A 22,968-nucleotide genomic window follows, 5' to 3' on the forward strand; every position below is an offset into this window, starting at 1 on the left:
GACTGTCTTGTCATTGTTCCTTTCAAAGGTTGGCTGCTTGGTCTTTAATTTCCGAGACAGGGCACTAAGGGCTGTGGGATCACTGTATCTCCTCTTCGGAGAATCCAGCGGCCCCGACACGTGTGCCCTTGCCAGGCTGGCAGTGCAGGCTGTGGCTCGCGGGGTTGCCTGAGGTGGAGTGGTTGCACCTTTGCATGGCTGTTCTGTGTGTGAGAAAGGATTTCAAGAAACAATTGACCAAACAAAACCTCCGTAATGCTTCTAAATACTCAAACACATTAGACATGCCTGCCCAGCTCAGAGATAAATTAGAGCTATTATCACTAGAGCCCAGACAAACAAACGGAGGGCTCTCTCCAAACAAGCCATTCACTCAAGAGACTGGATTTACAAGGGTCAGGGAAGCAGCATGAGCTGCAGGCACCTGCTTTCTTCTGAAACCTCTTTGAATTGGCCATATTGACTAGTGCAGAAGGAGGGTAGAGAGCACAGCTCTGCCGTTTGGGATCTAGGGAGTCACTTCCATGCAGGGACTGTGGCACCATCATGTATTAGCTGGTGTTTTGCTCTTCGTGTCCGCCATCAAAGCTGGAAGTCAGACTCTGATCCAGTTTGCCTTCCTCCCACATGATGATTGGGAGATCGAGATGCTGGAGCACATCAGGGATGCCAAGGCCGCTTTGCTTGGCCCTTGGATTTTTGTTTCTGCTTCCAAGGAGGGATTGGGAGCTGAGTTGGTGATAAGGTGGCATTGAGAAAGAGGTCAGTTCAAATCAGCATCTTGGGCATCAGGGAAACTGCCTGAAAGGGTAAACAGAAGCCAGAGCGTGTATTTGGGGCTTGGTTTTGCATGGCAGCTAAAGAAAGGAAGGAGCAGATGCAGATACTAAAAGGAGTAAAGGAAAAAAGGAGATCATTATTCTGCTTCCCTGGCTGCTTTGGGCAGCCAGTGCTCCGGTGCGGGGAGCGTGGCGGCACAGCTTGCCACGGTGGCCAGGAGCACCACGCTGGGGTTGAGCGTAGTGGAGGCTAGGACTCGGAGGCCGGCTCAGGCGGCGTGTCTGGAGAAGGGCCATGGTCAGCGCAGGGTTTCGGTGCTTGGCTGGGCCCCATGAACCAGCCTCGGTGCAACGGGGGGGAGCCAGGCTGGGGGGGGAGGCTGGGCTGCGAGGCGGGGGCTCTGCAGCACTATGACCCTCACCCGCTCGCCTGGCATCTCAGGCCAGCATCACCCGCGGAGGCTGTGACGGAGGGTGTTATTCTCCTCTGAGAGATGCTCTTGAACCCAAAAACTTGATCCTGAACCAGAGTGTTGCTTTTTGGAAGACATCCAGTCTCCATGCACGACCTCTGACTGATGATGAATTTTCCATTTCCCTTGGTAACCAGACCTGGTGATTAACTACCCTCACTGTTCAAAATTGTCTTTTATTTCCCATTCAAGGTTCCCTCACTCAGTGTTGTCAACTCTCACTATTTATTTTGGGTTTTGCTGCTTACTGTGCCTTTTACCTGTGAGCCTAACGAACATGCCAATCTCAGCTATTTTCACTCTGTGGGTATCTGGGATCAAGTCACGACAAAGATTTTCTTTGACTGCTGAGCAGACAGAGCCCTTTCAGTCTTTTGCAGGGTTGAGCGCAGGCAAAGCAGAAGCTGTGCTCGCCACTGCCTTGAGCAGCTCCCAGTGTGGGGGATTTTATTTAAAGTCCCAGCCTCTGGACTCGCACCATTACAAGAACATTCCACTTTATTTTTGCAGAGACCTGCAAATGTGACCCAAAAGACAACCAAAATGATCATCATTTGGGGATTTATTTTCTTTTAATGCATCAATACTTTTCTGTTGTTTTGGTTTATTGTGAGTGGAAGGGGTGGTGGGTGCTGGCTTGGTGACTAATTAGCAAAGCTGCGAACTTGCCAAGGAGACACCATGGGGCTCAGGCAGTCTCTCCTTGCATGCGTGTGTGGTTCCTGCAGGCAGGCTAGACATCGATCTGGAATTTCCACAGCTCTTCCACCTGCACAGTACCAGAGTAGGTTTAGCTGATGAGGGTGGCCTGTCTGGCCTCGACAGCTCTAAATTTCAAGTCTTCATCATCTGCAGGTTCTTCTGCGTTGCTGGCCAGGCTGAACAGTGCAAGTGGCCTTGCCATCAGTGTTACCCACGTGGAGAGAGACGGAGTTTGTTTTCCGGCGTCCTTCAAGGGTCAGAGGTCCGCTGCATTGTGTGGACCGCCCTCCACAGAGCTAACGTGCTTCAGTAATCCCATGGCTTGGGCTGTGTTTGTCTTCCACCATGTTTGTCACCCTCTCTGTGTCTCCTGGCAGCGTTGCTGGACGGAGCGCTGCGGTGGCCACCTCTGCACGGCTGTAGGGGTTAGGGGGGTGGTGGCAGCACACTCGGGGAAAGCTGACAGGTCCTCTGAAAGGGGCAAGTATAAACCAGGAGTGTTTCAAACTGAAAAAGCAAGATATCTTGTTTAAAAATATTGAAATTTGTGTTTCCCGTTTCCCCATTCCTCTCTTTATATTTCTTCCCAGAAAAAAACCCTATTTCTGAAGTTGGATCCAGAGCAGTAGTAGCTTTGGTGGCTGACCCCCAGCTGGTTTTCTGTTGATTTAAAACTTCAGCACACCCTACTAATTGCAGCCTGCCCCTCTTAAGTTTCCCCAGCGCTTGCAGTGAAGCTCTGCCTCATTCACCATTTCCAGGCTTCAAGATTTGGGTACTGTTACCTGCCATTTCTGCCTCTAAAAGGACTCTGGAAGCTGGGAGTTTGGGAGCATGCTTCTAACCACTGTGGATATTGTGCATATGTGTTATCTCTTCCATAAAAGAATCAAGCTGGTGGTCAGGCCCTGAAGTGCTTGCATATTTATTAAAAAAAAATAAAATAAAAAGCTGCAGCAAATAAGGGTTGATGACTTAGGGGCTGGGAGAAAAAGAGGGAAGGATGTGTGTGTACATGTGTTACACACGCACAGGTTCATGTGGCATCCTACAAGGGGAACGAAAGACCCGCTGGTAGCATATGCCTATGGTTATTGTGTTTGCTTCTCGGTTATCACACGAGGCCTAAATGAGGGTGTCAATAAAATATTCTATGATGTGTATGTAAGACAGCGGTGACTTGTGTTTTATGAAATGATCTGAGGAGCAAAGGAAGTAGGTTGTGTCCATCTGGCACAACCTGATGAACCGTGGAGAGGCCGCTTTGCCGCAGTTTTCAGCGAGAGGTGTTTGAAGATGCCCAGCTCTGCCCCCACCCTGGTACCCAGGCACTAAGGGTCAGGAGAGACACTGGTGGGGGCTCAGCTCCTTGGAAAATGATCTTGCTTATTTGTGTGACGGTGGGGGAGAAGTTTGTGTTTAGATGTCAGCAAATTAATGAATTAGAAGACAAAGAATCAAGCTAATGTTCTTTATTTTCTGAAAAGCAGACAGAGTCTTGGCTTTCATTTACTGCAGGAGCAATTGAGAGATTTTCCTAGCAGAGATCAGAGCTCCAGCTAGTGAAACCCTATAAGAAAGAGTCCATGCCTCAGGCAGGAGGCAGACAGACAGACAGTGCTAGGGAAAGAGAAGCAGTGACTGGTATTTCAGCACGTTTAAAGCCAAAGAGCAGAGCTGGGACTGCGGGGCCATAGGACTGGCCTGCTTCATCCCACAGCAATGCTCTTAATGCTGACCAAGACACATTTGTTCATGTGTTGCCCCTGGAGTCGTTGGCTGAAAAGCACTTTGTGAGGCAATAGAAACACAATGTGCTGTTATTTTTTAGGCTATAGCCATTCACACATTTTCTCTGCAAAACGGGTACCCTCCCTCTGTTTTGTGTTTAGCTGTTTCTGCTTGCCTACTATTCCCTGGCCATCCAGCATCTAGCAAAATGAGATGCTGATCTTGTCTGGGGAGGTAAAACAGTGCAAATTACCCTCATCTGGAAACCCTTTGGGTTTGAACCTGAGCACTGCACTTCTGCTGTAGCTCTGTGTCCAAACCAGTGGAGCTAATGACCTGGAACTGCGGGGAATTTTGGACACAGGCTGCAACTCCATCTCCCGGTAATGCACTTCTCAGTGGATTAGGAGAAGCTTCCCTGGCAAACTGGGAAGGAGTCCAAGCTGGGGAGCTGGTGTGATGGGAACTGACAGGGCTGGAAATTTGATTTCTGACTCTTTGTGCATGTATTTCTTGTGAAAGAAGAAGAGGGAGAGGGAGCCAGGAGTACTTTGAATCCTGCAATCATTAAAACCAATTCCACTTTTCCTGCCCCTGCCCACCTCCTGATATGTGTGTGAAACAATCTTTACAGCTACACAGCCATCAGATGGTATCGACCCAGCGGTGGAAATTGCTATTGACTGCTGCTGGTGCTGCTCTGTGCACTTCCGTGGCTTTTAAAGCGACACTCTTCAGGTGATTTCACTTTGCACATGATACAGCCTGGGAAGCTGTGCCTCAAACGGGTGGAAAGAGCACGCGTGGGATTTGCGTGTGCATGTGTGTGCAACAAACACCGCTACTCCTCTTTAGCCAGGGGGAAGGCGTTAGAGCAAGTGGGAAGAGATGTTCACTCCAGAAGCACTTCCCTAATGAGAAGATTCAGAAATTTGATTTTTTTCGTCTTTAGTCCATCATGAAGGGATTCTTCTGTCCCACCACAGATTTTTCCTGCTGCAATTCCAGCACCAAGCCAGGACCATTCTTCTACCCTTATGAAGGATCCATCCAGTCCTACATCAGCTGAGGACTAGATACATTGATTTTTTGTTTTAAGGGGTGCCTCTGATTCCACCTTATGAATTCTCTCTCATCTGCTCTGGATTCCAAAGAAAAAAATCAGGAAATAATAATATTTGCCTTTTAACGCAAGTGGTTTGTGCAGCCTAAAGAACCCCTTTCATCATGAAGCATAAGAACAAGGCTCCAGCTCTGGACTGTAAAAATGCACCTTTTGTTTCCTCTGAGGCAATTTAATTGACGGTATTTTCTTATTCCAGTGCTTGGAGTTGGAGCTAAGTGGTGGTGAGAGGAGATGATAAAAAAGCTGTGTGAAAGCTAGGGTTAGAGTCTGATCCCAGCTCCACGGAGTAAACCTAATGCAATGCCGTTCTCATGTCACTGGTATCGCTTGGCACAGAGAAAGACCTGTGACTCCATCTAGCTCTGGAGCCCTCAGTTCAGGAAAGACACGAACCAGAGGAGGGCCACAAAAATGATCAGAGGGATGGAACACCTCTCCTATGAAGAAAGACTGAGAGAGTTGGGATTGTTCAGCCTGGAGAAGAGAAGGCTCCAGGGAAGACCTTATTGCAGCCTTTTAGTACTTAAAGGGGGCCTATAAGAAAGATGGGGTCAAACTTTTTAACAGGGCCTGTAGCAATATGACAAGGGGTGATAGTTTTAAACTAAGAGGGTAGATATAGACTAGATATAAGAGGGTGGTGAAACACTGGAACAGGTTGCCCAGAGAGGTGGTGGATGCCCCATCCCTGGAAACATTCAAGGTCAGGTTGGACCGGGCTCTGAGCAACCTGATCGAGTTGAAGATGTCCCTGCTCACTGCAGGGGGGTTGGACTAGATGACCTTTAAAGGTCCCTTCCAACCCAAAGTATTCTATGACGCTATGACTGAATGGAGTCAGCCTAACCGTGTCTACACAGGGGGTGTTGCTCCAGCTTGCTCCAACATTGAAATGACTCACTTTGATAACTTGACATCAAAATGCAGGTATGTCTTCACTGCTGTGAACCAAATTTTGATCCTGGTGAAGGTGTCTCCTGCTGTTGTGTGTGTCCATCCCTTCACAGATGAACAGTACACTGTGCAGTGAAGATCGCTGTCCTGCCTGCAGTGCAGATCTGGCAGAGACTGTCTTTTTCTGGAGCAGGCTGTGATGGTGGAGTCTTCCAGGAGCTGTTTTCCTCTGGGATGTTACTCCAGGACTGACGGCAGCACTACAAGCTCTACCTGCAGCCGCTGGCCCACATGTAGTCTATCTGCCAAGCACTGGCTTGGAGAATGCTACGTTATATAGGCTATGAAAATATGCTGAACATGCTTTGGTAAATAACACTCCTATGGTCAAGGAGTAAAGCAGGGTCTGCCCTGTGCTCCAGACCTGCCTAAGCTTCCGTCTTTCCTTTACCAGCAGAGTCAGAGGTGCTGTTGTAAAAGGAATGGATGTTGCTGTTTCTCATACAGCTCTGCCTTTGCTCTTCCTCCAGACTCATGCCTTTGACTTCAACCACATGGAAGTGCCCAGGAGCAGCAGCTGGCCAGATGTGTCCAGAATGCACATGCAAGGAGTCCCCTTTCTTGTTATCTGGAACAGTGACTGCCTAAAGCTTCCGAGCCAGCCCCTTAGTTCAAATGCAAATAACCACTGCTATTAGCTCTGAGCAGTCTCTGACTGAGCCTTGATTTCAGGTCATAAGACTGGCAAGCTGCTGAGGTTTAGGAGACGTGCCTGTGGTTTCCGCACTCTCCAGCCCAAGCCCTGGGAACTGCTCTCCCTGGTTTACATTGAGCCTTGGAGTTCACACAGTGAGTCTGACCGTTCCCAGCCCGGCTCTGTCTCAGCTGAACAGGAGGAAGAAGTGGAAATAGAAAGGGCTGGATGTTGAGAGCATGTCTTGGTGGGATGGTTGGCATTCCCATCTCCCAGCATTGAGCAAGTTGAGAAGGGAGATGGAGTAGGACTGGGCGATGGGGTTAACTGGGAGCCAGCAGACTGTGGGCAGTGCTGAGAGCTTTGCAGTAGAGGCAGTCCGAGGTCTGGCCTAGGGGTGGTTTAATGTGCCAAACACTGCCCTGCATGCTTGGGGCAGTTCTCTGAGGAGAAGGTGCAGGCCATCTTTGGGTGAGCAGATGTTCCTTTGCTGTCCTTGCATCTGCTGCCCACCCCTGGGCTGATCACAGCTCATGCGTTTCAGCTAGGGGTGTTGACGACTATAAAATACTCACGTTCCCTTCCCTGCAAGACCAAAAGGCTGTGGCTTCCTTTGCCTCTCCTCCCTTTCCCCTCTACTTATGGTGGTCTGCATCTCCCAGGACACTGCTCCCATTTCTCTCCTCCCACACCATCCCCATCTGGCTGCTGGGAGCCTGACACTGCCTGTTCCACAGGGTCAGTGGGGACCTGGGATGACTCTTCTCCTCCCTGCTCCTCCTTGGACTCTGCCAGTGTCTTTCTATCTGCCCTAATTCTTGTATTGCTCCAGAAATAGACTATCCAACTGGGGAAAGAACAATTAGCTGGAGGAAGGGGCTGAGCAGCCTGGAACACAGGAGGAGTTGTGGCTATTTTATTTGCGGCCAGGGCAACATGAGCCAAGTGGGGTCTTCCCAGCCCAGGCATTGAAATTCAGGCTCCCGGGCAACACCCACTTGGGGCCTCTAAAATTCGAAAGCCAGGTCTCTACTGTGAGTAAATTGGTACTGCTTCAAGTGAAGTTTATTGATTTACATCCTTTGGGGACTTTCCCCAGTATAAAACTGGGGGAAAAGCAGCACGTTAGAGTTGTCGAAAGCTTTTTGAGTTTTACATGTCCTTTTGTCTTCCCCATTGCTACAACTATGGTGCTCTCATTCTTTTTCCAGCCCTCTGGCAAATATCTTCTGGCCCTCTCCCAAAAAGCCCCATCCCTTGGACACCTTGACTTTTGCACTCTTTAAACGGAGGGTGGGAAGGTTGAAGCAGCTGCTGCTAAATAGACCAGCGTGGGAGGCTGCAGGCTCGTTCCAGAGCAGTGTCTAAGACCTCCACCTCCTTTGGCTCAACAGGACCTCCTCCCGAAGCCACAATCCCACTGAACCTGACTTTCCATTCTCAGGGCTGTGGCTTTCCCTCCCTAGCAGGTGCTGAGCTGACGGGGTCGGTGGGCCACCCATCAAACGTGAGTGCTAGGTGGCTTTGAGCTCACTGCAAGACACGAACAGTTTTTGCTCTGCAGGCTTTGCTCATTCAGAGCTAGTGACAACCTGTCCTTTCTGGCTTCCCCTCTGGAGAACAGTGCCTAGGGAGGAGAACCTGCTCCCCCAGCCCAGCTTCCAGCTCCACATGTCCCACAGTAACCAGGTGCCACTGGAGTACAGATGCGCCCTTATGAAACAAGCAGCCTTTGAAAGTTTATTTTCTTCTAGGCTTAACCTGCCTAAGTCTTTTTGGGGTGAGATACGATATGTGACTTGACAGCAATTCTAGGTGAGATTTTTTCCTCCTGGGAAAGTGTGGTAAGAAATTAAGCTTTGCAGGTTTTCTGCCCAGTCGACCAGAGAAAGTAAAGTCCTTGGTGAACTTGGGCTGGGTCTGGGGGCAGGACAGCTGCTGCTGTGATTTGTGGTTATTCTCTCTGCAGCACTGCCTCCTTACTCACAAGTGAGAGGCAAGTGGTTTTGACACCTCTTTATGACCTGGGAGCCACAGGGAAGTGGTGGTGACTTGTGTTCTGGAAAGACAAGGTCATCAACAAGGGGGATGCAAGCATCTTTGGTTCATCTGACCGTACGATAATCCATATATTTTCAATTCATAGGAATTAAAGTGAACATCCTGGCTTTAGGTTGCTGGCTGTTTGAAATTTGGTGCTTCCCAAGGTGGTGTGCAATATAGGGGTATTACTGGGAAAGCTGTTGATAAGAGCAATAGTGAAAATGGATGTCTGGTTGTGAAGCCTATCTGTCCTACAACCTTCAGGGCCTGCCAGGGGACGTGTTTCCTGGGCTGTGAAGAACCAATATGGGACACAATCATATATCAGCGATTATATCGATCACTGTCTCAGACCCATTCAGTCAAGGGCACCAGCACCTTTTGGAGACGAAGTGTCGCTCCTGCTTTGGGAGTCTGGGGAAGGTGCTGAATGTGTAGCAGTGACTGCGTACGAGGGGAAGTGACTCTCTTTTAGGGAATGCTGGGCCCACGCTCGAACCAATTAGTAGAATGGAGCTGAGCAAAGTACAGGAGAGACCAGACTGATAATAAGCAAAGTGCTCAAATATGGGAAGTTGGGGAAGAAGCCAAATGAAAATGAAATGAAAGGCTAAGGTCCAACTTTGGCAGTTGTGTAGAAAGGATGGGACAGCTGCTAATAGGAAAGCCTGAAGGAACACTGGGTCAAAACCCCCACGAGAGAGACTGGAGAAACCTGTGAACAAGCCAAGGGGGGGTGATTTTATCGAAAAGCGAGTCAGCAAATTGGAGCTGTTGGCTTGCTTACCGCCATAGAGACCTAAGTCTCTCACTGTGACCTCTTTGCTCACTGCTTTGTGGTAATGGCCAACTTGAGAGGTGCAGGGGATGGTAGGACTCTAGCTCAGAGAGCAGCAAGGGTCTTCTTGGCAGATTTTTGCATAGGGGGACGCGTCCCACCAACTTTACTGCTGTGGAGGGGCAGAGGGAGTTTGCTCTATTCCTTGATTCAGGGCTGGTGAGAGTTGTCTTTGGGGCTGGCCTTAAACCACTCTTTTACGAAGGTGAAATCAGAAACCTGTGGCTGAGCCTCTTCCTTCGCAGCTTTTCCCAGCCTTGGACATCTGTGGCAAGCTCAGGAGAGGAAAACCAACTTCTGCCTGCTGATGAACCCCATAAAAACCACTTGAAGGTAGATGACGTGGTGGAAAACATACCAAAACCATGACTATGCACCTGAGACAAAAAGAAAGTAATTCTAGATACCTACAGTTCACATGAGGCAGCAGAGATTTCTTTCACTCTGTTCAAGGTAGATACTACGTGATCACCTTTGGGTGATAACCTTGGCTCTTGCTAGTGGTTCACAGAGGTAAGGCACTTCTTGTCCCTCCATTTCCCCATCTGTAAAAAAAAGACTAGGGATATGCCTTCTTAGTAAATCATCTGAAAATGGACTTACTACAAAAGTGAGCCCATGTTGCTGGTGGTGGAGAGGAGGTCTCATTTGGAGGCCTGACTTGTGAGATCTCATGGAGAAGCTGTGGAATATAGTCATGTGTTTGTCCCTCTAATGGGGCTTTCTCTTTTTAAAAGCGCTGTGCAGAATGTGAGACTCACTAGATAAAAGTGAATTTAACAGCTATTTCGTATCCTTTGAGGAACATCAGTATTGGCTGAAAGAGGGAAAAGGCCTTTTTTTCTTGAGTCCAGAATGGATCTGCTTTTATTGGAGGACTCTATGACTGCTTTTGTTGATATTTCCTCTGATAGCTTTTACCTGACTTGTTTTCAAAATCCTTGTTCAATTTTTTCAGTCTTCAAAAACTGCATTTCCTTGCTGAAATTCGAGTTTGGGGTCTGGAAAAATGTCCAAAATGGTTTTGCAGACGGCTTGCTGTGATGCAGAAGTCCCAGAAATAGGACATTCTGGAAGGGAAGTCACCTGTTTATTTCCAGGAGGGCAGAGAATTTATTTTAAACAATGCCATTTTCTTTTCAATTACAGACGTTTCTGTGAAAAAAAAAAATTGCAGCAGTCTCTAAGAGCGAGCACGTGATTACAATTAAAGGATGTGTTGTGCTGTATCAGAAGGTAGCACTTAAACCGGGGAAAGACTGAATATTGACTATAACTCATTGTAATTATACCATCTATTTCAAACATGTAAATATGGTTGGTAGCACTTACATGTTTATGTCAGCTATTGGGAAAAGCCGTTTTCCTTTTTGGTAAACTTCTGATGGTAAGAATTTTGTTACTTGCATTTGAATAAGCAACAAACAGCAAGTTTAGATGCAACAAATTTTTGCGTGAACGGAAGTTGATCCCCTCTCCTGTGGTTGTAGTACTCTACCTGCATTCAGGTTGTTCGTAATAATTTTGTGAATAGGAAATATTAATAAGCAATGCATTAATTAAGACATGCATTTTGCAATAGACTACACTATCACCATGGTAAAGTCGGTGTGATGCAGGGGATTGAGCATGAGGCTGGGAGTGGGGTGAGTGGGAATCTATTTCTGGCTCTCCCACTGCCTGGCCAGCTCTTCCCACCTCCTTTAACGGGGATCGGCGGTATTGGGCTCCTTTTGAAGGGCTTTGAGATCTACAGATTGAGATCACTTCAGAAGACCCAGGTACTTTGCTAAAGTCTAACACACAAACCCTGCAAAAAACTTGAACGCTGATTTAACCTGGCACGGTGAGTGAAGCTGTGTCTCTGCTAAAATTGATGACAACACTCCCTTCGCTTCTGGGGACTGGGATCCTTCACCAGGGGAAATCATTCTGAGCCTACTTCCCTTCCCTTTGACATTTTCTGTCTTATCAAAAGCCAAAGGAGTAAGGAAGAAGGTTAATGACTAAATTGACAAATAAACAATCAGTTCAAAGCAGCAACACAACATTTCTGGGAAAATTTAAGAATGTCCTCTGAAAACCGGTTATGAATTTAAACTCTGCTGCACTTCAACCCAAGAGAGACCATCCGTATGGAGCTCACTGTGTTATGGGGGCTGCAGCTGGTGGGAAATAGGAAAGGCTTTTGTTTTTCCATGGAATACATTAGAGGGAGTAAAATTAATTTGGTCACGGTGAACGGAGAAGGGCATTGCCACAGAGGTGTCTCAGGTGAAGCCACTCCGACGGCGTTATGGACAATCTGAACACTGTCTGACTCTGGGATGTCAGGTTTTGCCCAGCAAAGCAAAAGAGTCCGTGGCTCTCCTCACCAAAAAGAGAATGTTTAAGGAGTTGCAGGCCATGAGACTGCTTTTCATCCCATTGCGGCGTGAGCGTTGAGCGATGATGATGGGGAGATGCTTCCCTCACGCTCAGAGAAATAGTGTTTGGCCTTAGTTTTCAAGGGCTCCACTTTGCCACAGTAATGGTGCATTAACGACAGTTTGATTTTCATTTAATAAATAATAGGAATTATGCTCCGATGGAGCCAAGATTTTAAACAAGAGGCTCCCGTAAACATTTTCCTCAGGAATCTGCGATAAACCAAAGATAGCGTTAGACGTATTTGGAGGGAGTGGGGACACCAGACTTGGAATCTGTCCATCTGCTTCACCATTGAAACAAAACCACTTTATAGCAACCACAGAGGAGAGGAAGCGATGCAGCTTGGCACATACACTTACACTATGTGTGGTGGAAATGTTTATTCTTTATTTCAGAAAGATTTAGTGGGTGTAGAGATAATAGAGCATAGTGCGCACTTGTGTCTTGGGGAAGGAGGGGTGATGGTGTTTGGATTTTAAGGGAGTCCAGTGTCAGCTCCCATGGGGAATATTTTCGGTAATACCTATTGCAATCTCACGCACTTGGAAGGCAGGAGGAGACGGAGGAATGAAATGTGCTTTTTCAGGAGAGGTGTTGTAAAGGCCCCAGGATTAGTTATCTCTGACAGGAAGGATTTTACAGACTCCAGCAGACGGCAGAGGCAGAGCCCTGGCCATTTCTGCGTTGGCCCGATGGCTCCTCCAAGGCCCCGTGCTGGGATGCTTCCCTTGGAGCGGCTCTGCCCCTCTCCCTGTGAGACGCCGTGGGGCTGCCTGGGGCTCGCTGACCCCACAGACAACTCACCTCGCCCCCACGTGTGCCTCGTACCCTACCCGTGCCGGCTCCCCCGAGAGTCTTCTGGCTCCCCCCCCTCTCGCCTCTACCTGACGTGCTGAGGCATCGCGTCGTGACCTGGGAAACGAGGGAAGGACGTGCAATACAAGAGTCTGCGGGGTCAGCAGGCCACCACGTGCCGTGGTCCCCAATGCCCCTGTCTGTCCCCCCCAGCCACCGCTCCCTTTTCTGCTATGCATATTCAGCTCTGCTGCTCTGCCTCTACTCCGAGCTGCTCAAAATTGAACCCGAAAAACCCTGGACTGACCACTGGGGATGGGAGAGTCCCTGCCAGAGGTTGAGATGGCGTATGGCTAGACTTGGTGTGTGAGCAAGTGAGTGAAGGTATGACTAAGTGTCTGAAAGTTTGGACCTTTGGAGAGGAGTCCCTCGGCTCCTTGTTTCTTGGATAAAGTTCTGCTTCCTGTAGAACCGTGGAGATAAAGGATATTTTTCTCCCCCCTCCCCCTTTTTTTTTGCCTTTTCAAAAAAGTAAAAAATATATAGCTACGTCTTGGGCGAGAAAGCAGAAACCTTTGAAAAATTTTGGCAAATCAAGAAACACAAAGAATGTGTTGAGTGAAACATTTCATAGCGACAAAAATCAAAACATCTCACTTCGCCTTCAACCACTTTAAAACATTTTAATGGTTCGAAAGGAAATTTCAAAATGAAAAGTCATGTTTTCCTTAAAACACTGGAAAATGTTTCATTAAAAAGAAAGAGTGGAAGCAAAACAATTGCCTTATTTTTTTTCACTTTGCAGTCAACCTGATGGCTCTTTCCCCAACCGGTGCTGAGGTCAGGGAGCGGGGCTGGGCCTGCCTTCCCTTGTGTTACGAGGGGCCTGGAGCTGGCAACCCTCCGATCTGAGAAAGGGACAGCCTGAATAAATCCTCTCCCACGCAAGAAATTCTTGCATCACCATAACTACCTTTTATTTATCCTTTTTAAAATACAAATTTGCAGGCAAGCCCAGGCCCAGGGCCATCCCCGCTCAGCAGCCGGTGCCTACGGAGGTCTTTTTGGCCACAGGACAGTCTCAGATCCCGGGGACTGCAGAAAGGGGCTGGGGAAGTGCTTCTCCTCCGGAGTGCCGCGACAGTGGGACACGTAGGTCTGAACGGCGGTCTTGGTGGCCTTGGGACCTCTGCCACCTTCCCCTGCCCTGTTGGGGAACATCAGGTGCGCGGCCTGCGCCATGTGCTTGGAAAGGCCCCGCTTGTGGGACCGCGTGGGTCAGGGAAGAGGAAGGAGAGAAGCTGCACCGTGAAAAGTCACCAGTGGCTGAAGCGAGAAGGAAGGCTCTCCCTGGGGGCTACAGCAGAGGCGTAGCCCGGTGCGGCGCTGATGCGGGGACAGCGCGGGGAGTCAGAGCTGGCTGGCTGGCGGGGGACAGCGGGGAGGCGCAGAGGCTGCCCGAGGGGTGCTGGGGGGCTGTGGGGTGCAGGGAAGGCCGGCCGTGGGGCGACGGGGAGGCTGAGGGGAGGTGGGCTGCTGGTGGGAGGCGGGAAGGCTGGCTGAGGAGCAGCGGGGTCTGAGGGGAGCCTGAGGGACGGCGGGAAGGCTGAGGGGCACAGCTCCGAGGGGAGGTGGGAGGCGGGCCAGGCCCCGCGCTGGGGCTCAGGGGAGACGCGCAGAGCGGCGCATGGCGGCCGGCGAAGCCGGCGGGGGGCCCCGCAGGCCGACAGCTCGCAGGCCGCCGCGCCGCGCCGCCCCCTGCGCCCGGCGGCCGAGGCCGCTTTAAGGCGCGGGCGGGGCGCGGCCCCCGGCCCACCTCTGAACCCGGAGATTGACGGGCGGCCGCGGAGGAGGCGGGGCGTTCCGCGGGGGCCGGCCTTCCCGCCGCCGCCGCCAATGGGGCCGGGGGGGCGGGGAGGCGCCGCTGCCCCTTCCTCCCCCCGCCCCCCGGGCTCCTCCGTGCCAGTTTGAGGAGTCCGGAGCCGAACAAAAGCAGGCGGCGAGGGCCGGGAGCGGTGCGCGCAGGCCCGGCCGAGGGGGGGGCCCCGCTGCCGGCCGCGGAGCGGTGCGGGCCGCCAGCCAGCCCCGAGCCCGGCCCCAGGGTGGGGGAAAGTTTGGAGCCCTCCCCCGGAGCGCGGGGGCTCCGCCGCGCTCCGGCCCCGGCGCTGCCATCGCGGGCGGCCGCCCCGCTCCGCCCCGCCGCGGCCGTTGCTGCTGCTGCTGCTGCTGCCGCCGCCGCCGCCGACTCCCCGGGCGCAGCCGCTGCTCCGCCGGCCCCTGCCCCCGCCGGCCCGCCCGCTGCCTCCGCGGGCGCGGGGCTGAGCTGCCCTGCTTTTGGAGTCGCCGCCGTTTCCCCTCCCTTCCCCGGAACCCCCTCCTCCTTCCCTCCCTCCCTCCTCCTCCTCCTCCTTCCCTCCCTCCTCCCTCCCTCCTCCTCCAGCAGCCAAAGGGATTTTTTTTCCCCCTTTCTTTTCTCTCTCTCTCTCTTTTTTTTTTTTTTTGCATTTTTTCCCTCCTCCTCCTCCTCTTCCTCCCCGCCGCGGAGCCGGGCGCCAGCGTGAAGGATAAATAAAAAGCGAAGAGGAAGAGGCTGGGGAGGAGGAGGAGGAGGAGGAGGGGGGGGAGGAAAGAAGAAGAAGAAAGCGAGCAAGAAAAGAAAGCGAGGAGCCAGGCGGCCAGCCCAGCCGCGCCGCTCCCGGCAGCCAGGGCAGGAGGCGGCGGCGGAGCGGGGGCCGGGGGCCGGCGATGGATGACCAGCCGCGGCTGATGCACACGCACAGCGGGGTGGGGATGCCGGGGCACCCGGGCCTGTCCCAGCACATGCAGGATGGACCAGGCGGGGCGGAGGGGGAGGCAGGCAGGAAGCAGGACATCGGAGACATCTTACAGCAGATCATGACCATCACGGACCAGAGTTTGGACGAAGCGCAGGCCAGGTGAGAGCGGCGGCCCGGCCCCGCCGGCGGGGAGTTGCGGGGGGGGGGGGGGGGCAGGTGCCGGGGAAGTTTCCCCCGCGCCCCGGCCCGGCCTTTGTTGTCCGGCGGCGGGGCGCATCGCGCGGGGACGGGGTTCCTGCTGCCGGGAAATTTGGGACATGGGAGGGGGGGGGGGGAAAAGGGGGGACGGGTTAACCCCCCCGCCCAACTTCGCCGCGGTTTCCGGGGGTCGCAGCGCCCACAGCCCGCGAGCCCCCCGCCCAGTCCCGCCTCCCCCCGGCCCCTGCCCCACCGGGGGTCCCAAACTCGGCCGCCGGCCCGGCCGGGCCCGGCAATTCCCAGCCTTTTCGGGGCGGGGGTTAACGCCGGAGGGAGACGGCTGTCGGAGCAGGCTGGGCGGGGGGGGGGGCTCTGCCGCGGGCGCCTCCGAAAGAGGCGCAAAGTGCTGCTCGGGTTTTTTTTAGGGGCGTTAATAATGTTCTTTTTTAGGGCCTTCTAGTGGTGTTATTTTTAAGGCCGTGCTTTTGCGCTTGGACGACGCACATAGAAGCTTTTTTTCCCCCCCCTTAATTGCAGAGGTATTTAAAAAGGCAAAAAAAAAAGGCTGTAAAAGCTGGTAACCGAATCGCCCCCGGCTTCAAGGAGCGCGACCTAATAGGCACCTTCAGAGGCGTTAGCAAAAGTTAAGGGAGGGGGTAAAAAAATAATCCCAAACTGAAGGCACAGTTGAAGGAAGAATAAAGAAAAAAAAAGTTGCCTTGAATTTCCTGGGGGACACTTGTAATTTCTCCTGGGCTGCAGAGCTGCTAGGTGTGGTGTCCGTGCCCCGAGCTGGAGCAGATTGCTGGAATACATTGTTCCTGGGAAAACGCACCGCGCAGCCCCAAAACTCGCTTAATAAGAACTTCCAGAGGGCTAGAAGTACCCCCCAGACCTCGGCTTGCATCCTCCCCAGCTTGCATAAAGCTCCCGCTTACCGAAAAGGCTCGTTGCTGGGCTGATCCTACTCCTTTTCTTACATTCTTGCAGGGGCAGAGTAGCTGTGAGGAGGAGGGAATCGTGCACTTTCTCCCCGGCCAGACCCGGGGCAGTGAGGGGATCTTCCTTCGGAAAGTTGCAGGAATCGTGTGTGTTCCTGCCTGGATAATTTGGTGTAGTTAGTCAAATCAATGAAACCAAAGGAGAAGAGAGCTAGGAGAAGGCTGTATGGGTTTGCTTTGCTAGACTGTTTCAGCTGCATCCTCACAACACTTTTTTTTATTATTATTTTTAATTCTGAGCTGCCAAACACACCGTACTTATCAGTGATGTTTGGCTTTGCATTTCCTCCATCCATCCTACTATTGCACCGTCGTTTTGCTGCCTCTTTTCTTTTTTTTTAATGAAGTTTTGGGAAGATGCAAAGTGCCAGTATTATTTGTAAGAGGGCCCCTACAGCATATGTATGTGATTTGTGTATACCCAAATGTCTGCGCCCATCTGGGTGTGCTGATAAGGGGACTCTGTGGTTCTGCAAGGGTATATACCTTTGAGAGGCTTCATCAGATATATAAATCTTTTTAACATGTTGTGGGTGGTGGGGTAAGTAGTGTGAATGTTTGCCAGATGTTCACATCGTCTTTGCGTGTAATTTCGGTTGGTAAACAGAAATCCCGTAACCGGCGCCTGGTAGGAACAGCCCTTTATACAACTAAACCCTTGGCAAAATGATCGTATGGCTTCAGAGAAAATACAAAATCGTACCGTTTCTTTGCCTTAGCAGGTACATGGTGGGTTTTAAAACCAGCCGATTAAAACTGCCCCCCCCCAACCTCTCTTCAAAATCCATAGGAGAATGGTCAGCTCCGAAATAACAGCAGCCGAAAAGAAAGGCGTTGAATAGCACGCCCTCCCCTTCCCAGAAGCAGCCGGCTGTGTTTTTAAATGTGTTTACTGTCCCAATTGTAACAAATTAAATTTTAACACCTGCAAATAAGCTGGATGTAAGTAGCATGGAGGCGGAGGAATGGGTTTCTCTCTCCATACGTGTGCGTGTGTCTCCGCGCTCCAAGTTGGGCACTGAAATTCCCCGAATTGACAGGTCTAAGCAGAGGATGTTTCCAACGCTGGGGCGAGGGGGGGTTATTTCCCCTCTGCCTTGCAGGACGAGCCTAACAAAGCACATGGCTGGGTTTAATATCGGAGGTGGGGGTCAGAGAGAGCCCAGTGCTCGCTCTGTATTGAATAAGACAGTTGAACCGAGCTTGGCTCCCGAAAGCTGCCGGCTTCGGCTCGGCGCATCGCCTGGCTTGGACCGGCGGCGGGAGCCACTCGGTGGCAAAGGCGATTTTTGAGCCATTCCTAAATTGGCGTAATTCATCTCCTCTGTGTTGGGTAGTGGCTCAAGTCCTAGTGGGGGTGGCAGCGGGGCCAAGGGGACTCGAACGTGTGTGTCGTTCCCCCCCATCTCCGGCGTGCACACACCAGCCGATGTGAATTTGGAAAGTTGTTCCCCGTGGTGACATCCTAACCTCACCCTTCCCTCTTTTCTTTTCTCTCCAGGAAACATGCTTTAAACTGCCACAGGATGAAGCCAGCCCTCTTTAATGTCTTGTGTGAAATCAAAGAAAAAACAGGTAGGAAATCAATGCTGTTGGTTCTGTATTATTTTTCTTTCTGCTTTTTGAGGTTTTTTTATTCTACAAAGTTTGTGGCCCCCCCCCCACCATGTAGCAGTATTTAAGTGGGGAGAAATACCTCACTGGTATTTAATGCTTCTGGCAGTGGACTTGTGTGATGTGGTTTGTGTCTGGAAGGGAAAATATCGTGGTTTAATTTCTATTGTATAGCCTCTTTTTATTTATTGCTTTTTCTGGGGAGAAGGAAAAATCAAAACCCTTGCAATTTCTCTCTTGCTTTAGTTTCTTCTTTAAGACATGGCACTGTTTTAAAAAAAAATAAAAATCTGAGTACAGAGTGGAGGGGAAAAAAACCCCAACAAAATGAAACTGTACCTTTTTACTACTATTACTATGCAGGTAAACAGAAAGGTTTCTTACTTTTTTTTTTGAAGAAAGGGTTAAAATGCTCTTGTCTGCCAGTCATGCAGGGTAGCTCACGTAAGAGCCAGTTGTCAGTTGCCTTTAGTGAAAGCAATATATTAGATTGTTAGTTACTTTAGGGTACTGTTGTTTTATGGCATGGGGTGTTCTCAGGCTTCTAAGGAAGCTAATGGCATGAGAGCGTTGGTTCTGCCGTTTCCCACTTTCCAGACCTCCTACCATGTACTAACACACTTATAACACATCCCAGGGGGGCATTTAAATTTTAAAAGCAACAATTAAAAAATAGCAGTCATCAATCAAGGGTGATCTTAAACAACAGATGCTCAGGGAAGGACATTTAGCAACATGCACCACTTATTTATTTATTTGTTGGAATCTCTTTTTTTTAATTAAAAAAATGGGGGGGAATGATGGAAATCTGGCATGCGGGGGGGGGGGGTGTTCATCTCTGCTGTTGGCTTTCTGAGCCAACCAGAGGTGATCGGTGGGCTTTTCCGTGGCAATCCAGCTGCCTTGTTTTAGCACGCTGCAAAGTACTTGACTTCTCTCCCCCCCCCCCTTTACAACAAGGACTGTAACAGTCAATAATTCATATCTAAACCATATAAGCAAGGGCATGACATGAATGAAAGTGACAATAAATATGATTGCACACCCAGTTGATATACATTGATAGTTACACATAAAAGGGGAACAGCTTTCGGAAACCTGAATCTGGGTCTTATTTTTTCCTTTTTCTTTCTTAAATATATCTATAAAACCTCCTAGCGTGAGCAGCTGATTGAAAATACAATTACTTGACTCTTGCAATATATATAAATGACTAAGGGGGCCCTTTGTTAAATGTTGTTTGTGCGGCGTGTAGCCCAGACAAAGCACCTACCGATGGCATTCGGCTCTCTCAAGTCCTCGCGGCTGCGTGGCCGGGTCTGACCTTACCGAGAGGTCCTTCCTTATGGAGTTTCCATAATACCAAGCAGTTGGTTCGGTATGGGAACCTCTGTAGAGTTCATGTGATGTAATGTGAGGGAGTCTCCTTAGAGATTAATTTTACGGGTGGTTTTATAGTCTTTTTCTGTGTGCCGCCCCAAAAAAGGAGCCACCAAGTTCCTTTACTTCCTCTCTCTTCCCCGTTTATTTTGTGTGAGCCCAAGAAAATGTTTGTCTGCCTTTTCTCCACGAGTATTTGATGCTGTGCATGTTGTCCGTGCGGGAATACTTTTTGGCAGGGTAACGTATTAATCCTGGCTCGGCTTTGCCATCAGCGCGGTCGCAAAGTTAGGGGATGGGGAATCCGCTACGACCAAACCTGGTGGGAAATCCAGACCACCTCCTGGATCCTCGGGGATGCCGTGGGGTCCTGGCGAGCTGGGGAGGGATAGGGAGCTGTATGTGCAGCGACTGGCTGGGATAATTCCTGTCTGCTAAGGAAAATCAAGAGAAACGGTATAGGGCGACACATGCTGCTGGAAATAAAGGATATTCAGGTGCTAACTGGGACTGTCTTAAATTTTTTTAAATTTTATTTGTTGCTGTTGTGCCTGGTTTACTTGGCTACAGGGCCACTGTACAGAGGTCTCAAAAGGTTGAATAGAGATGACTTTTGGAGCGTTGTTTATCTACCCTCGGATAGGTTTACGGTGAATTATTTTACTTTGCAAACTCAAAAGACCTCCTCCCCTCTCCCCCATTTGCATCCCCAAAAGTCACACTTTGTAAGGAAGCAAATGGCCAGATGGTTTGTTTTATTTTTATTTTTTTTAATTATTGCTTTGCAGGCCCAATGCTAGGAGGAAGTTAACCTTGTTTTTCTGGGGCTGAGGGTACCGCCTGCTTCTGTTTGCTTACTCCTTCCTTGTGGGCAGCGGTGTGAAAGTTGAGCCAACTTCTCTCTTCCCACTTTCCATTTTGCTTCCCAGATTTTTGCATGTGTCGCGTTTGAAATCCTGGTGATTGTTTGTGGTCACTGGTGGGTGTTTGAAAGTGCGTGCGTACATCTTCCCCCTCGGCGTTATGATGTGCGGAAATGTGCGTTCGGTTACCCCGCTGTCTGATTTAAGTGACTCCAGAGCCTTACGGAGACTTTACCACTGTCTCTCGCAACATTATGGCTAATATTTCATAGCGTTAACGTTGTCTTGAGCAAACCCAAAGTGTCCATAAAGTTCTTAGAAAAAGAGGTCGTCTGTATTGGCCAAAGAGTTCTCTTTTGCACTTGGGCTCTTCAGTTATTTTAAAGCATTTATAAACACTTTAAAAAATAATAATAATAATAAAAAAAAGCTTGGTGGGTTGTCTTTTGTCTGCAACCTGGAGATTGCTGCTTTTGGGGTGATGTCTGTTTAACAGTAACAAAAGTTGAGAGGTTTGATCCGAGCGGGAGAACGTAGTGGGGGGGAAAAATTGCTGCTTAAATATATGTATAAGTTGTCGGCGTTCATTTGGTGTGTTTTCACTTGCTGTTGGTTGCTTTGTTGCGAGGGAAGGGGCAGGACTGCCTTCAAATGGCTGGCTGGCTTTTTGGAATAATAATTATGGAAATAGGAGGCATTGTTGTCCTAAATACAATTGATTCCTCCGTCAATAGGGATTGAAATCGGAAATTGCATCGCTGATTTATAAAAAGTTTGAAGGCAGGGGTAGGGGCTCTGTCTTTATGGCCTTTTTTTTCCCCCTTGTTTTTTTTCTCTCTCTTGGTATGTGTTTTTTTTAAGCTGTTCTCTGCATGAGCAGAATAGCTAAGCAGAAGAATCAGGCAAGGCATACGCAGACGTGGGGTCCTTGGATGGCAAACTGGAAAATATCTGCTGTCAAAATGCAGCAGCATCTATTTCAGCTGTGAGCCTTCCCCAACTCCCATCTCGTTCGGCGGGGACTGGCGGGGAGAGGCTGAGCACAGGATATATGACCATTTAATCTGATTCCTCCTCCTTAAGAGCTTTTCCCATCGTTTCACTTTCTCCGCTCTTTTGGGGGAGGTGAGGGCATCAGGCAAATTCTACTTCTTAAAAAGACCCTGACTTTGTATTTGAAATCCCTTGATTTTTATTTTCTTACCCCCCTCGCCCTTCTGTGTTGAAGGAATTCGGGTTTAAAAGAAAAATGTACATACCACCAATGGGAGGAATTTACGAAGTGGATTATTTATAGACAGCACTGATTAGCTGTGCAATTGTTGTTGAATAATGGGTTTGTTTTTTTTAATTTTAGAACATAATAGCTATATAAGGTGCCTCTTAGCTACCTTTCCCTGTGCATTACCTTCACCAAACTTAACTCAAATCAGATCTTTGGAGGAGGTAGGATTTTTTTTCCCCTTCTTTTCTTCCTTAACACCCCTTTGTTCTCTCCAGCTCTGTGTTCAATTAACACCCCCATCGCAGAACTGTAGTCTTTTTTTTTAATGTCTGTTACTGTATTTCACTTCTGACACCTCTCTTATTATTCTTGCCTGCTATTTCTCTTTAATATAGCAATTACGATATGGGGTTTCTTTCTTTCTTCCTCCCTCCCTTCTTCCCCCCCCCCCCCCCCCCCCCCCAAAGCCCCACCAAGAGCAGCACGAAGAGAAGTGGGGCAGCCGCAGTACGTGCGGTGCTGGTGTTTTTGGGGTGTGGAGCAGAGCTGTAAGTGGGGTACGCTGGCAAGCCCAAGGCCCCTGGGATGAAGTTTTTTTTGCAGGGCAGGATGGGGCAGCTTGCTTTCTTTCCCCCCAGCCATTCCCTAGGGTTTCAAAACCCTGCCCTCCTTATCCCGCGTTTCCACCGAGGTTTCCCGAGGCACAGGGGAGAGTTAAACACACCGATTTGAATTTCAATGCAATTTTTTGCACCTAAGGCTTCATTCTGCTTCTGCAAAAGCTCATAATGAAAGTGCTCGCGCTCCAGACCCGGAGGATCGGGGTCCCTGCTCTGCTCTCGGCAGGTCCAGCCCTCACCCGGCTGCTCTCCCTCCTGCCCTTCAAAGGGGAGGAAGCCTTTGCTTTGATACTTATTTTTTTTTTCTCCAGCTGAAAGGCTTTGGAGGCAAAAGTCATGTTTCTCTCTCCCAGCCAGGCAGGCTCCCTATAGGGACAGGGTCTGCCAGGTCCCTGGTGTGGCCACCCTGGGGGAAGCGGGACATTTTGGGAGAGCAGGGCCTCCAGCCAGCACTGCCCAAGGAGGCCGCTTTGCAGCTCACAATTAAATTGCTTCCAGAAACCTGATGTCTTCAAGGGAAAGGAGGGAAGGGAACGTGCAAGGGGCTGGAAGATGGGGATGGTTTGGGAGGGAAGGCAGTGTCTGGGCGACCTTGGCTTGGTGGAGGGCTGTATTACCGCAAGAGGAGCGGCCACCACGAGGACTGGCTGGAAAGGGATGGAAACCAGTCACCTGATGGGAAGGGGGACATGTCCCCGTAGGTCCTGCTGGCTGGAAGGAGCAGGGTCTTGAAGGTTGGACCTAGGTCACTGCAGCAAGTTCTTTTTCTGGGCTTTCCTCTTCCA

General features: G+C 50.1%; 1 protein-coding gene across 3 annotated transcripts in view; it reads left to right on the forward strand.

Moving 5' to 3' along the window:
• The first annotated feature begins 15,250 nt into the window (after positions 1 to 15,250).
• PBX1 (PBX homeobox 1) overlaps positions 15,251 to 22,968 on the forward strand; it is a 135,533-nt gene continuing 127,815 nt past the window's right edge. For all 3 annotated transcript variants that reach the window (XM_059821805.1, XM_059821806.1, XM_059821807.1), the window contains exons 1-2: positions 15,251 to 15,441; positions 17,983 to 18,056. In XM_059821805.1, the coding sequence (XP_059677788.1) occupies positions 15,251 to 15,441; positions 17,983 to 18,056 (265 nt within the window). The remainder of the gene's footprint in view (positions 15,442 to 17,982; positions 18,057 to 22,968) is intronic.

The sequence above is a fragment of the Gavia stellata genome, chromosome 10 (genome assembly GCF_030936135.1).
Source record: "Gavia stellata isolate bGavSte3 chromosome 10, bGavSte3.hap2, whole genome shotgun sequence".
In the NCBI taxonomy this organism is placed as follows: domain Eukaryota; kingdom Metazoa; phylum Chordata; class Aves; order Gaviiformes; family Gaviidae; genus Gavia; species Gavia stellata.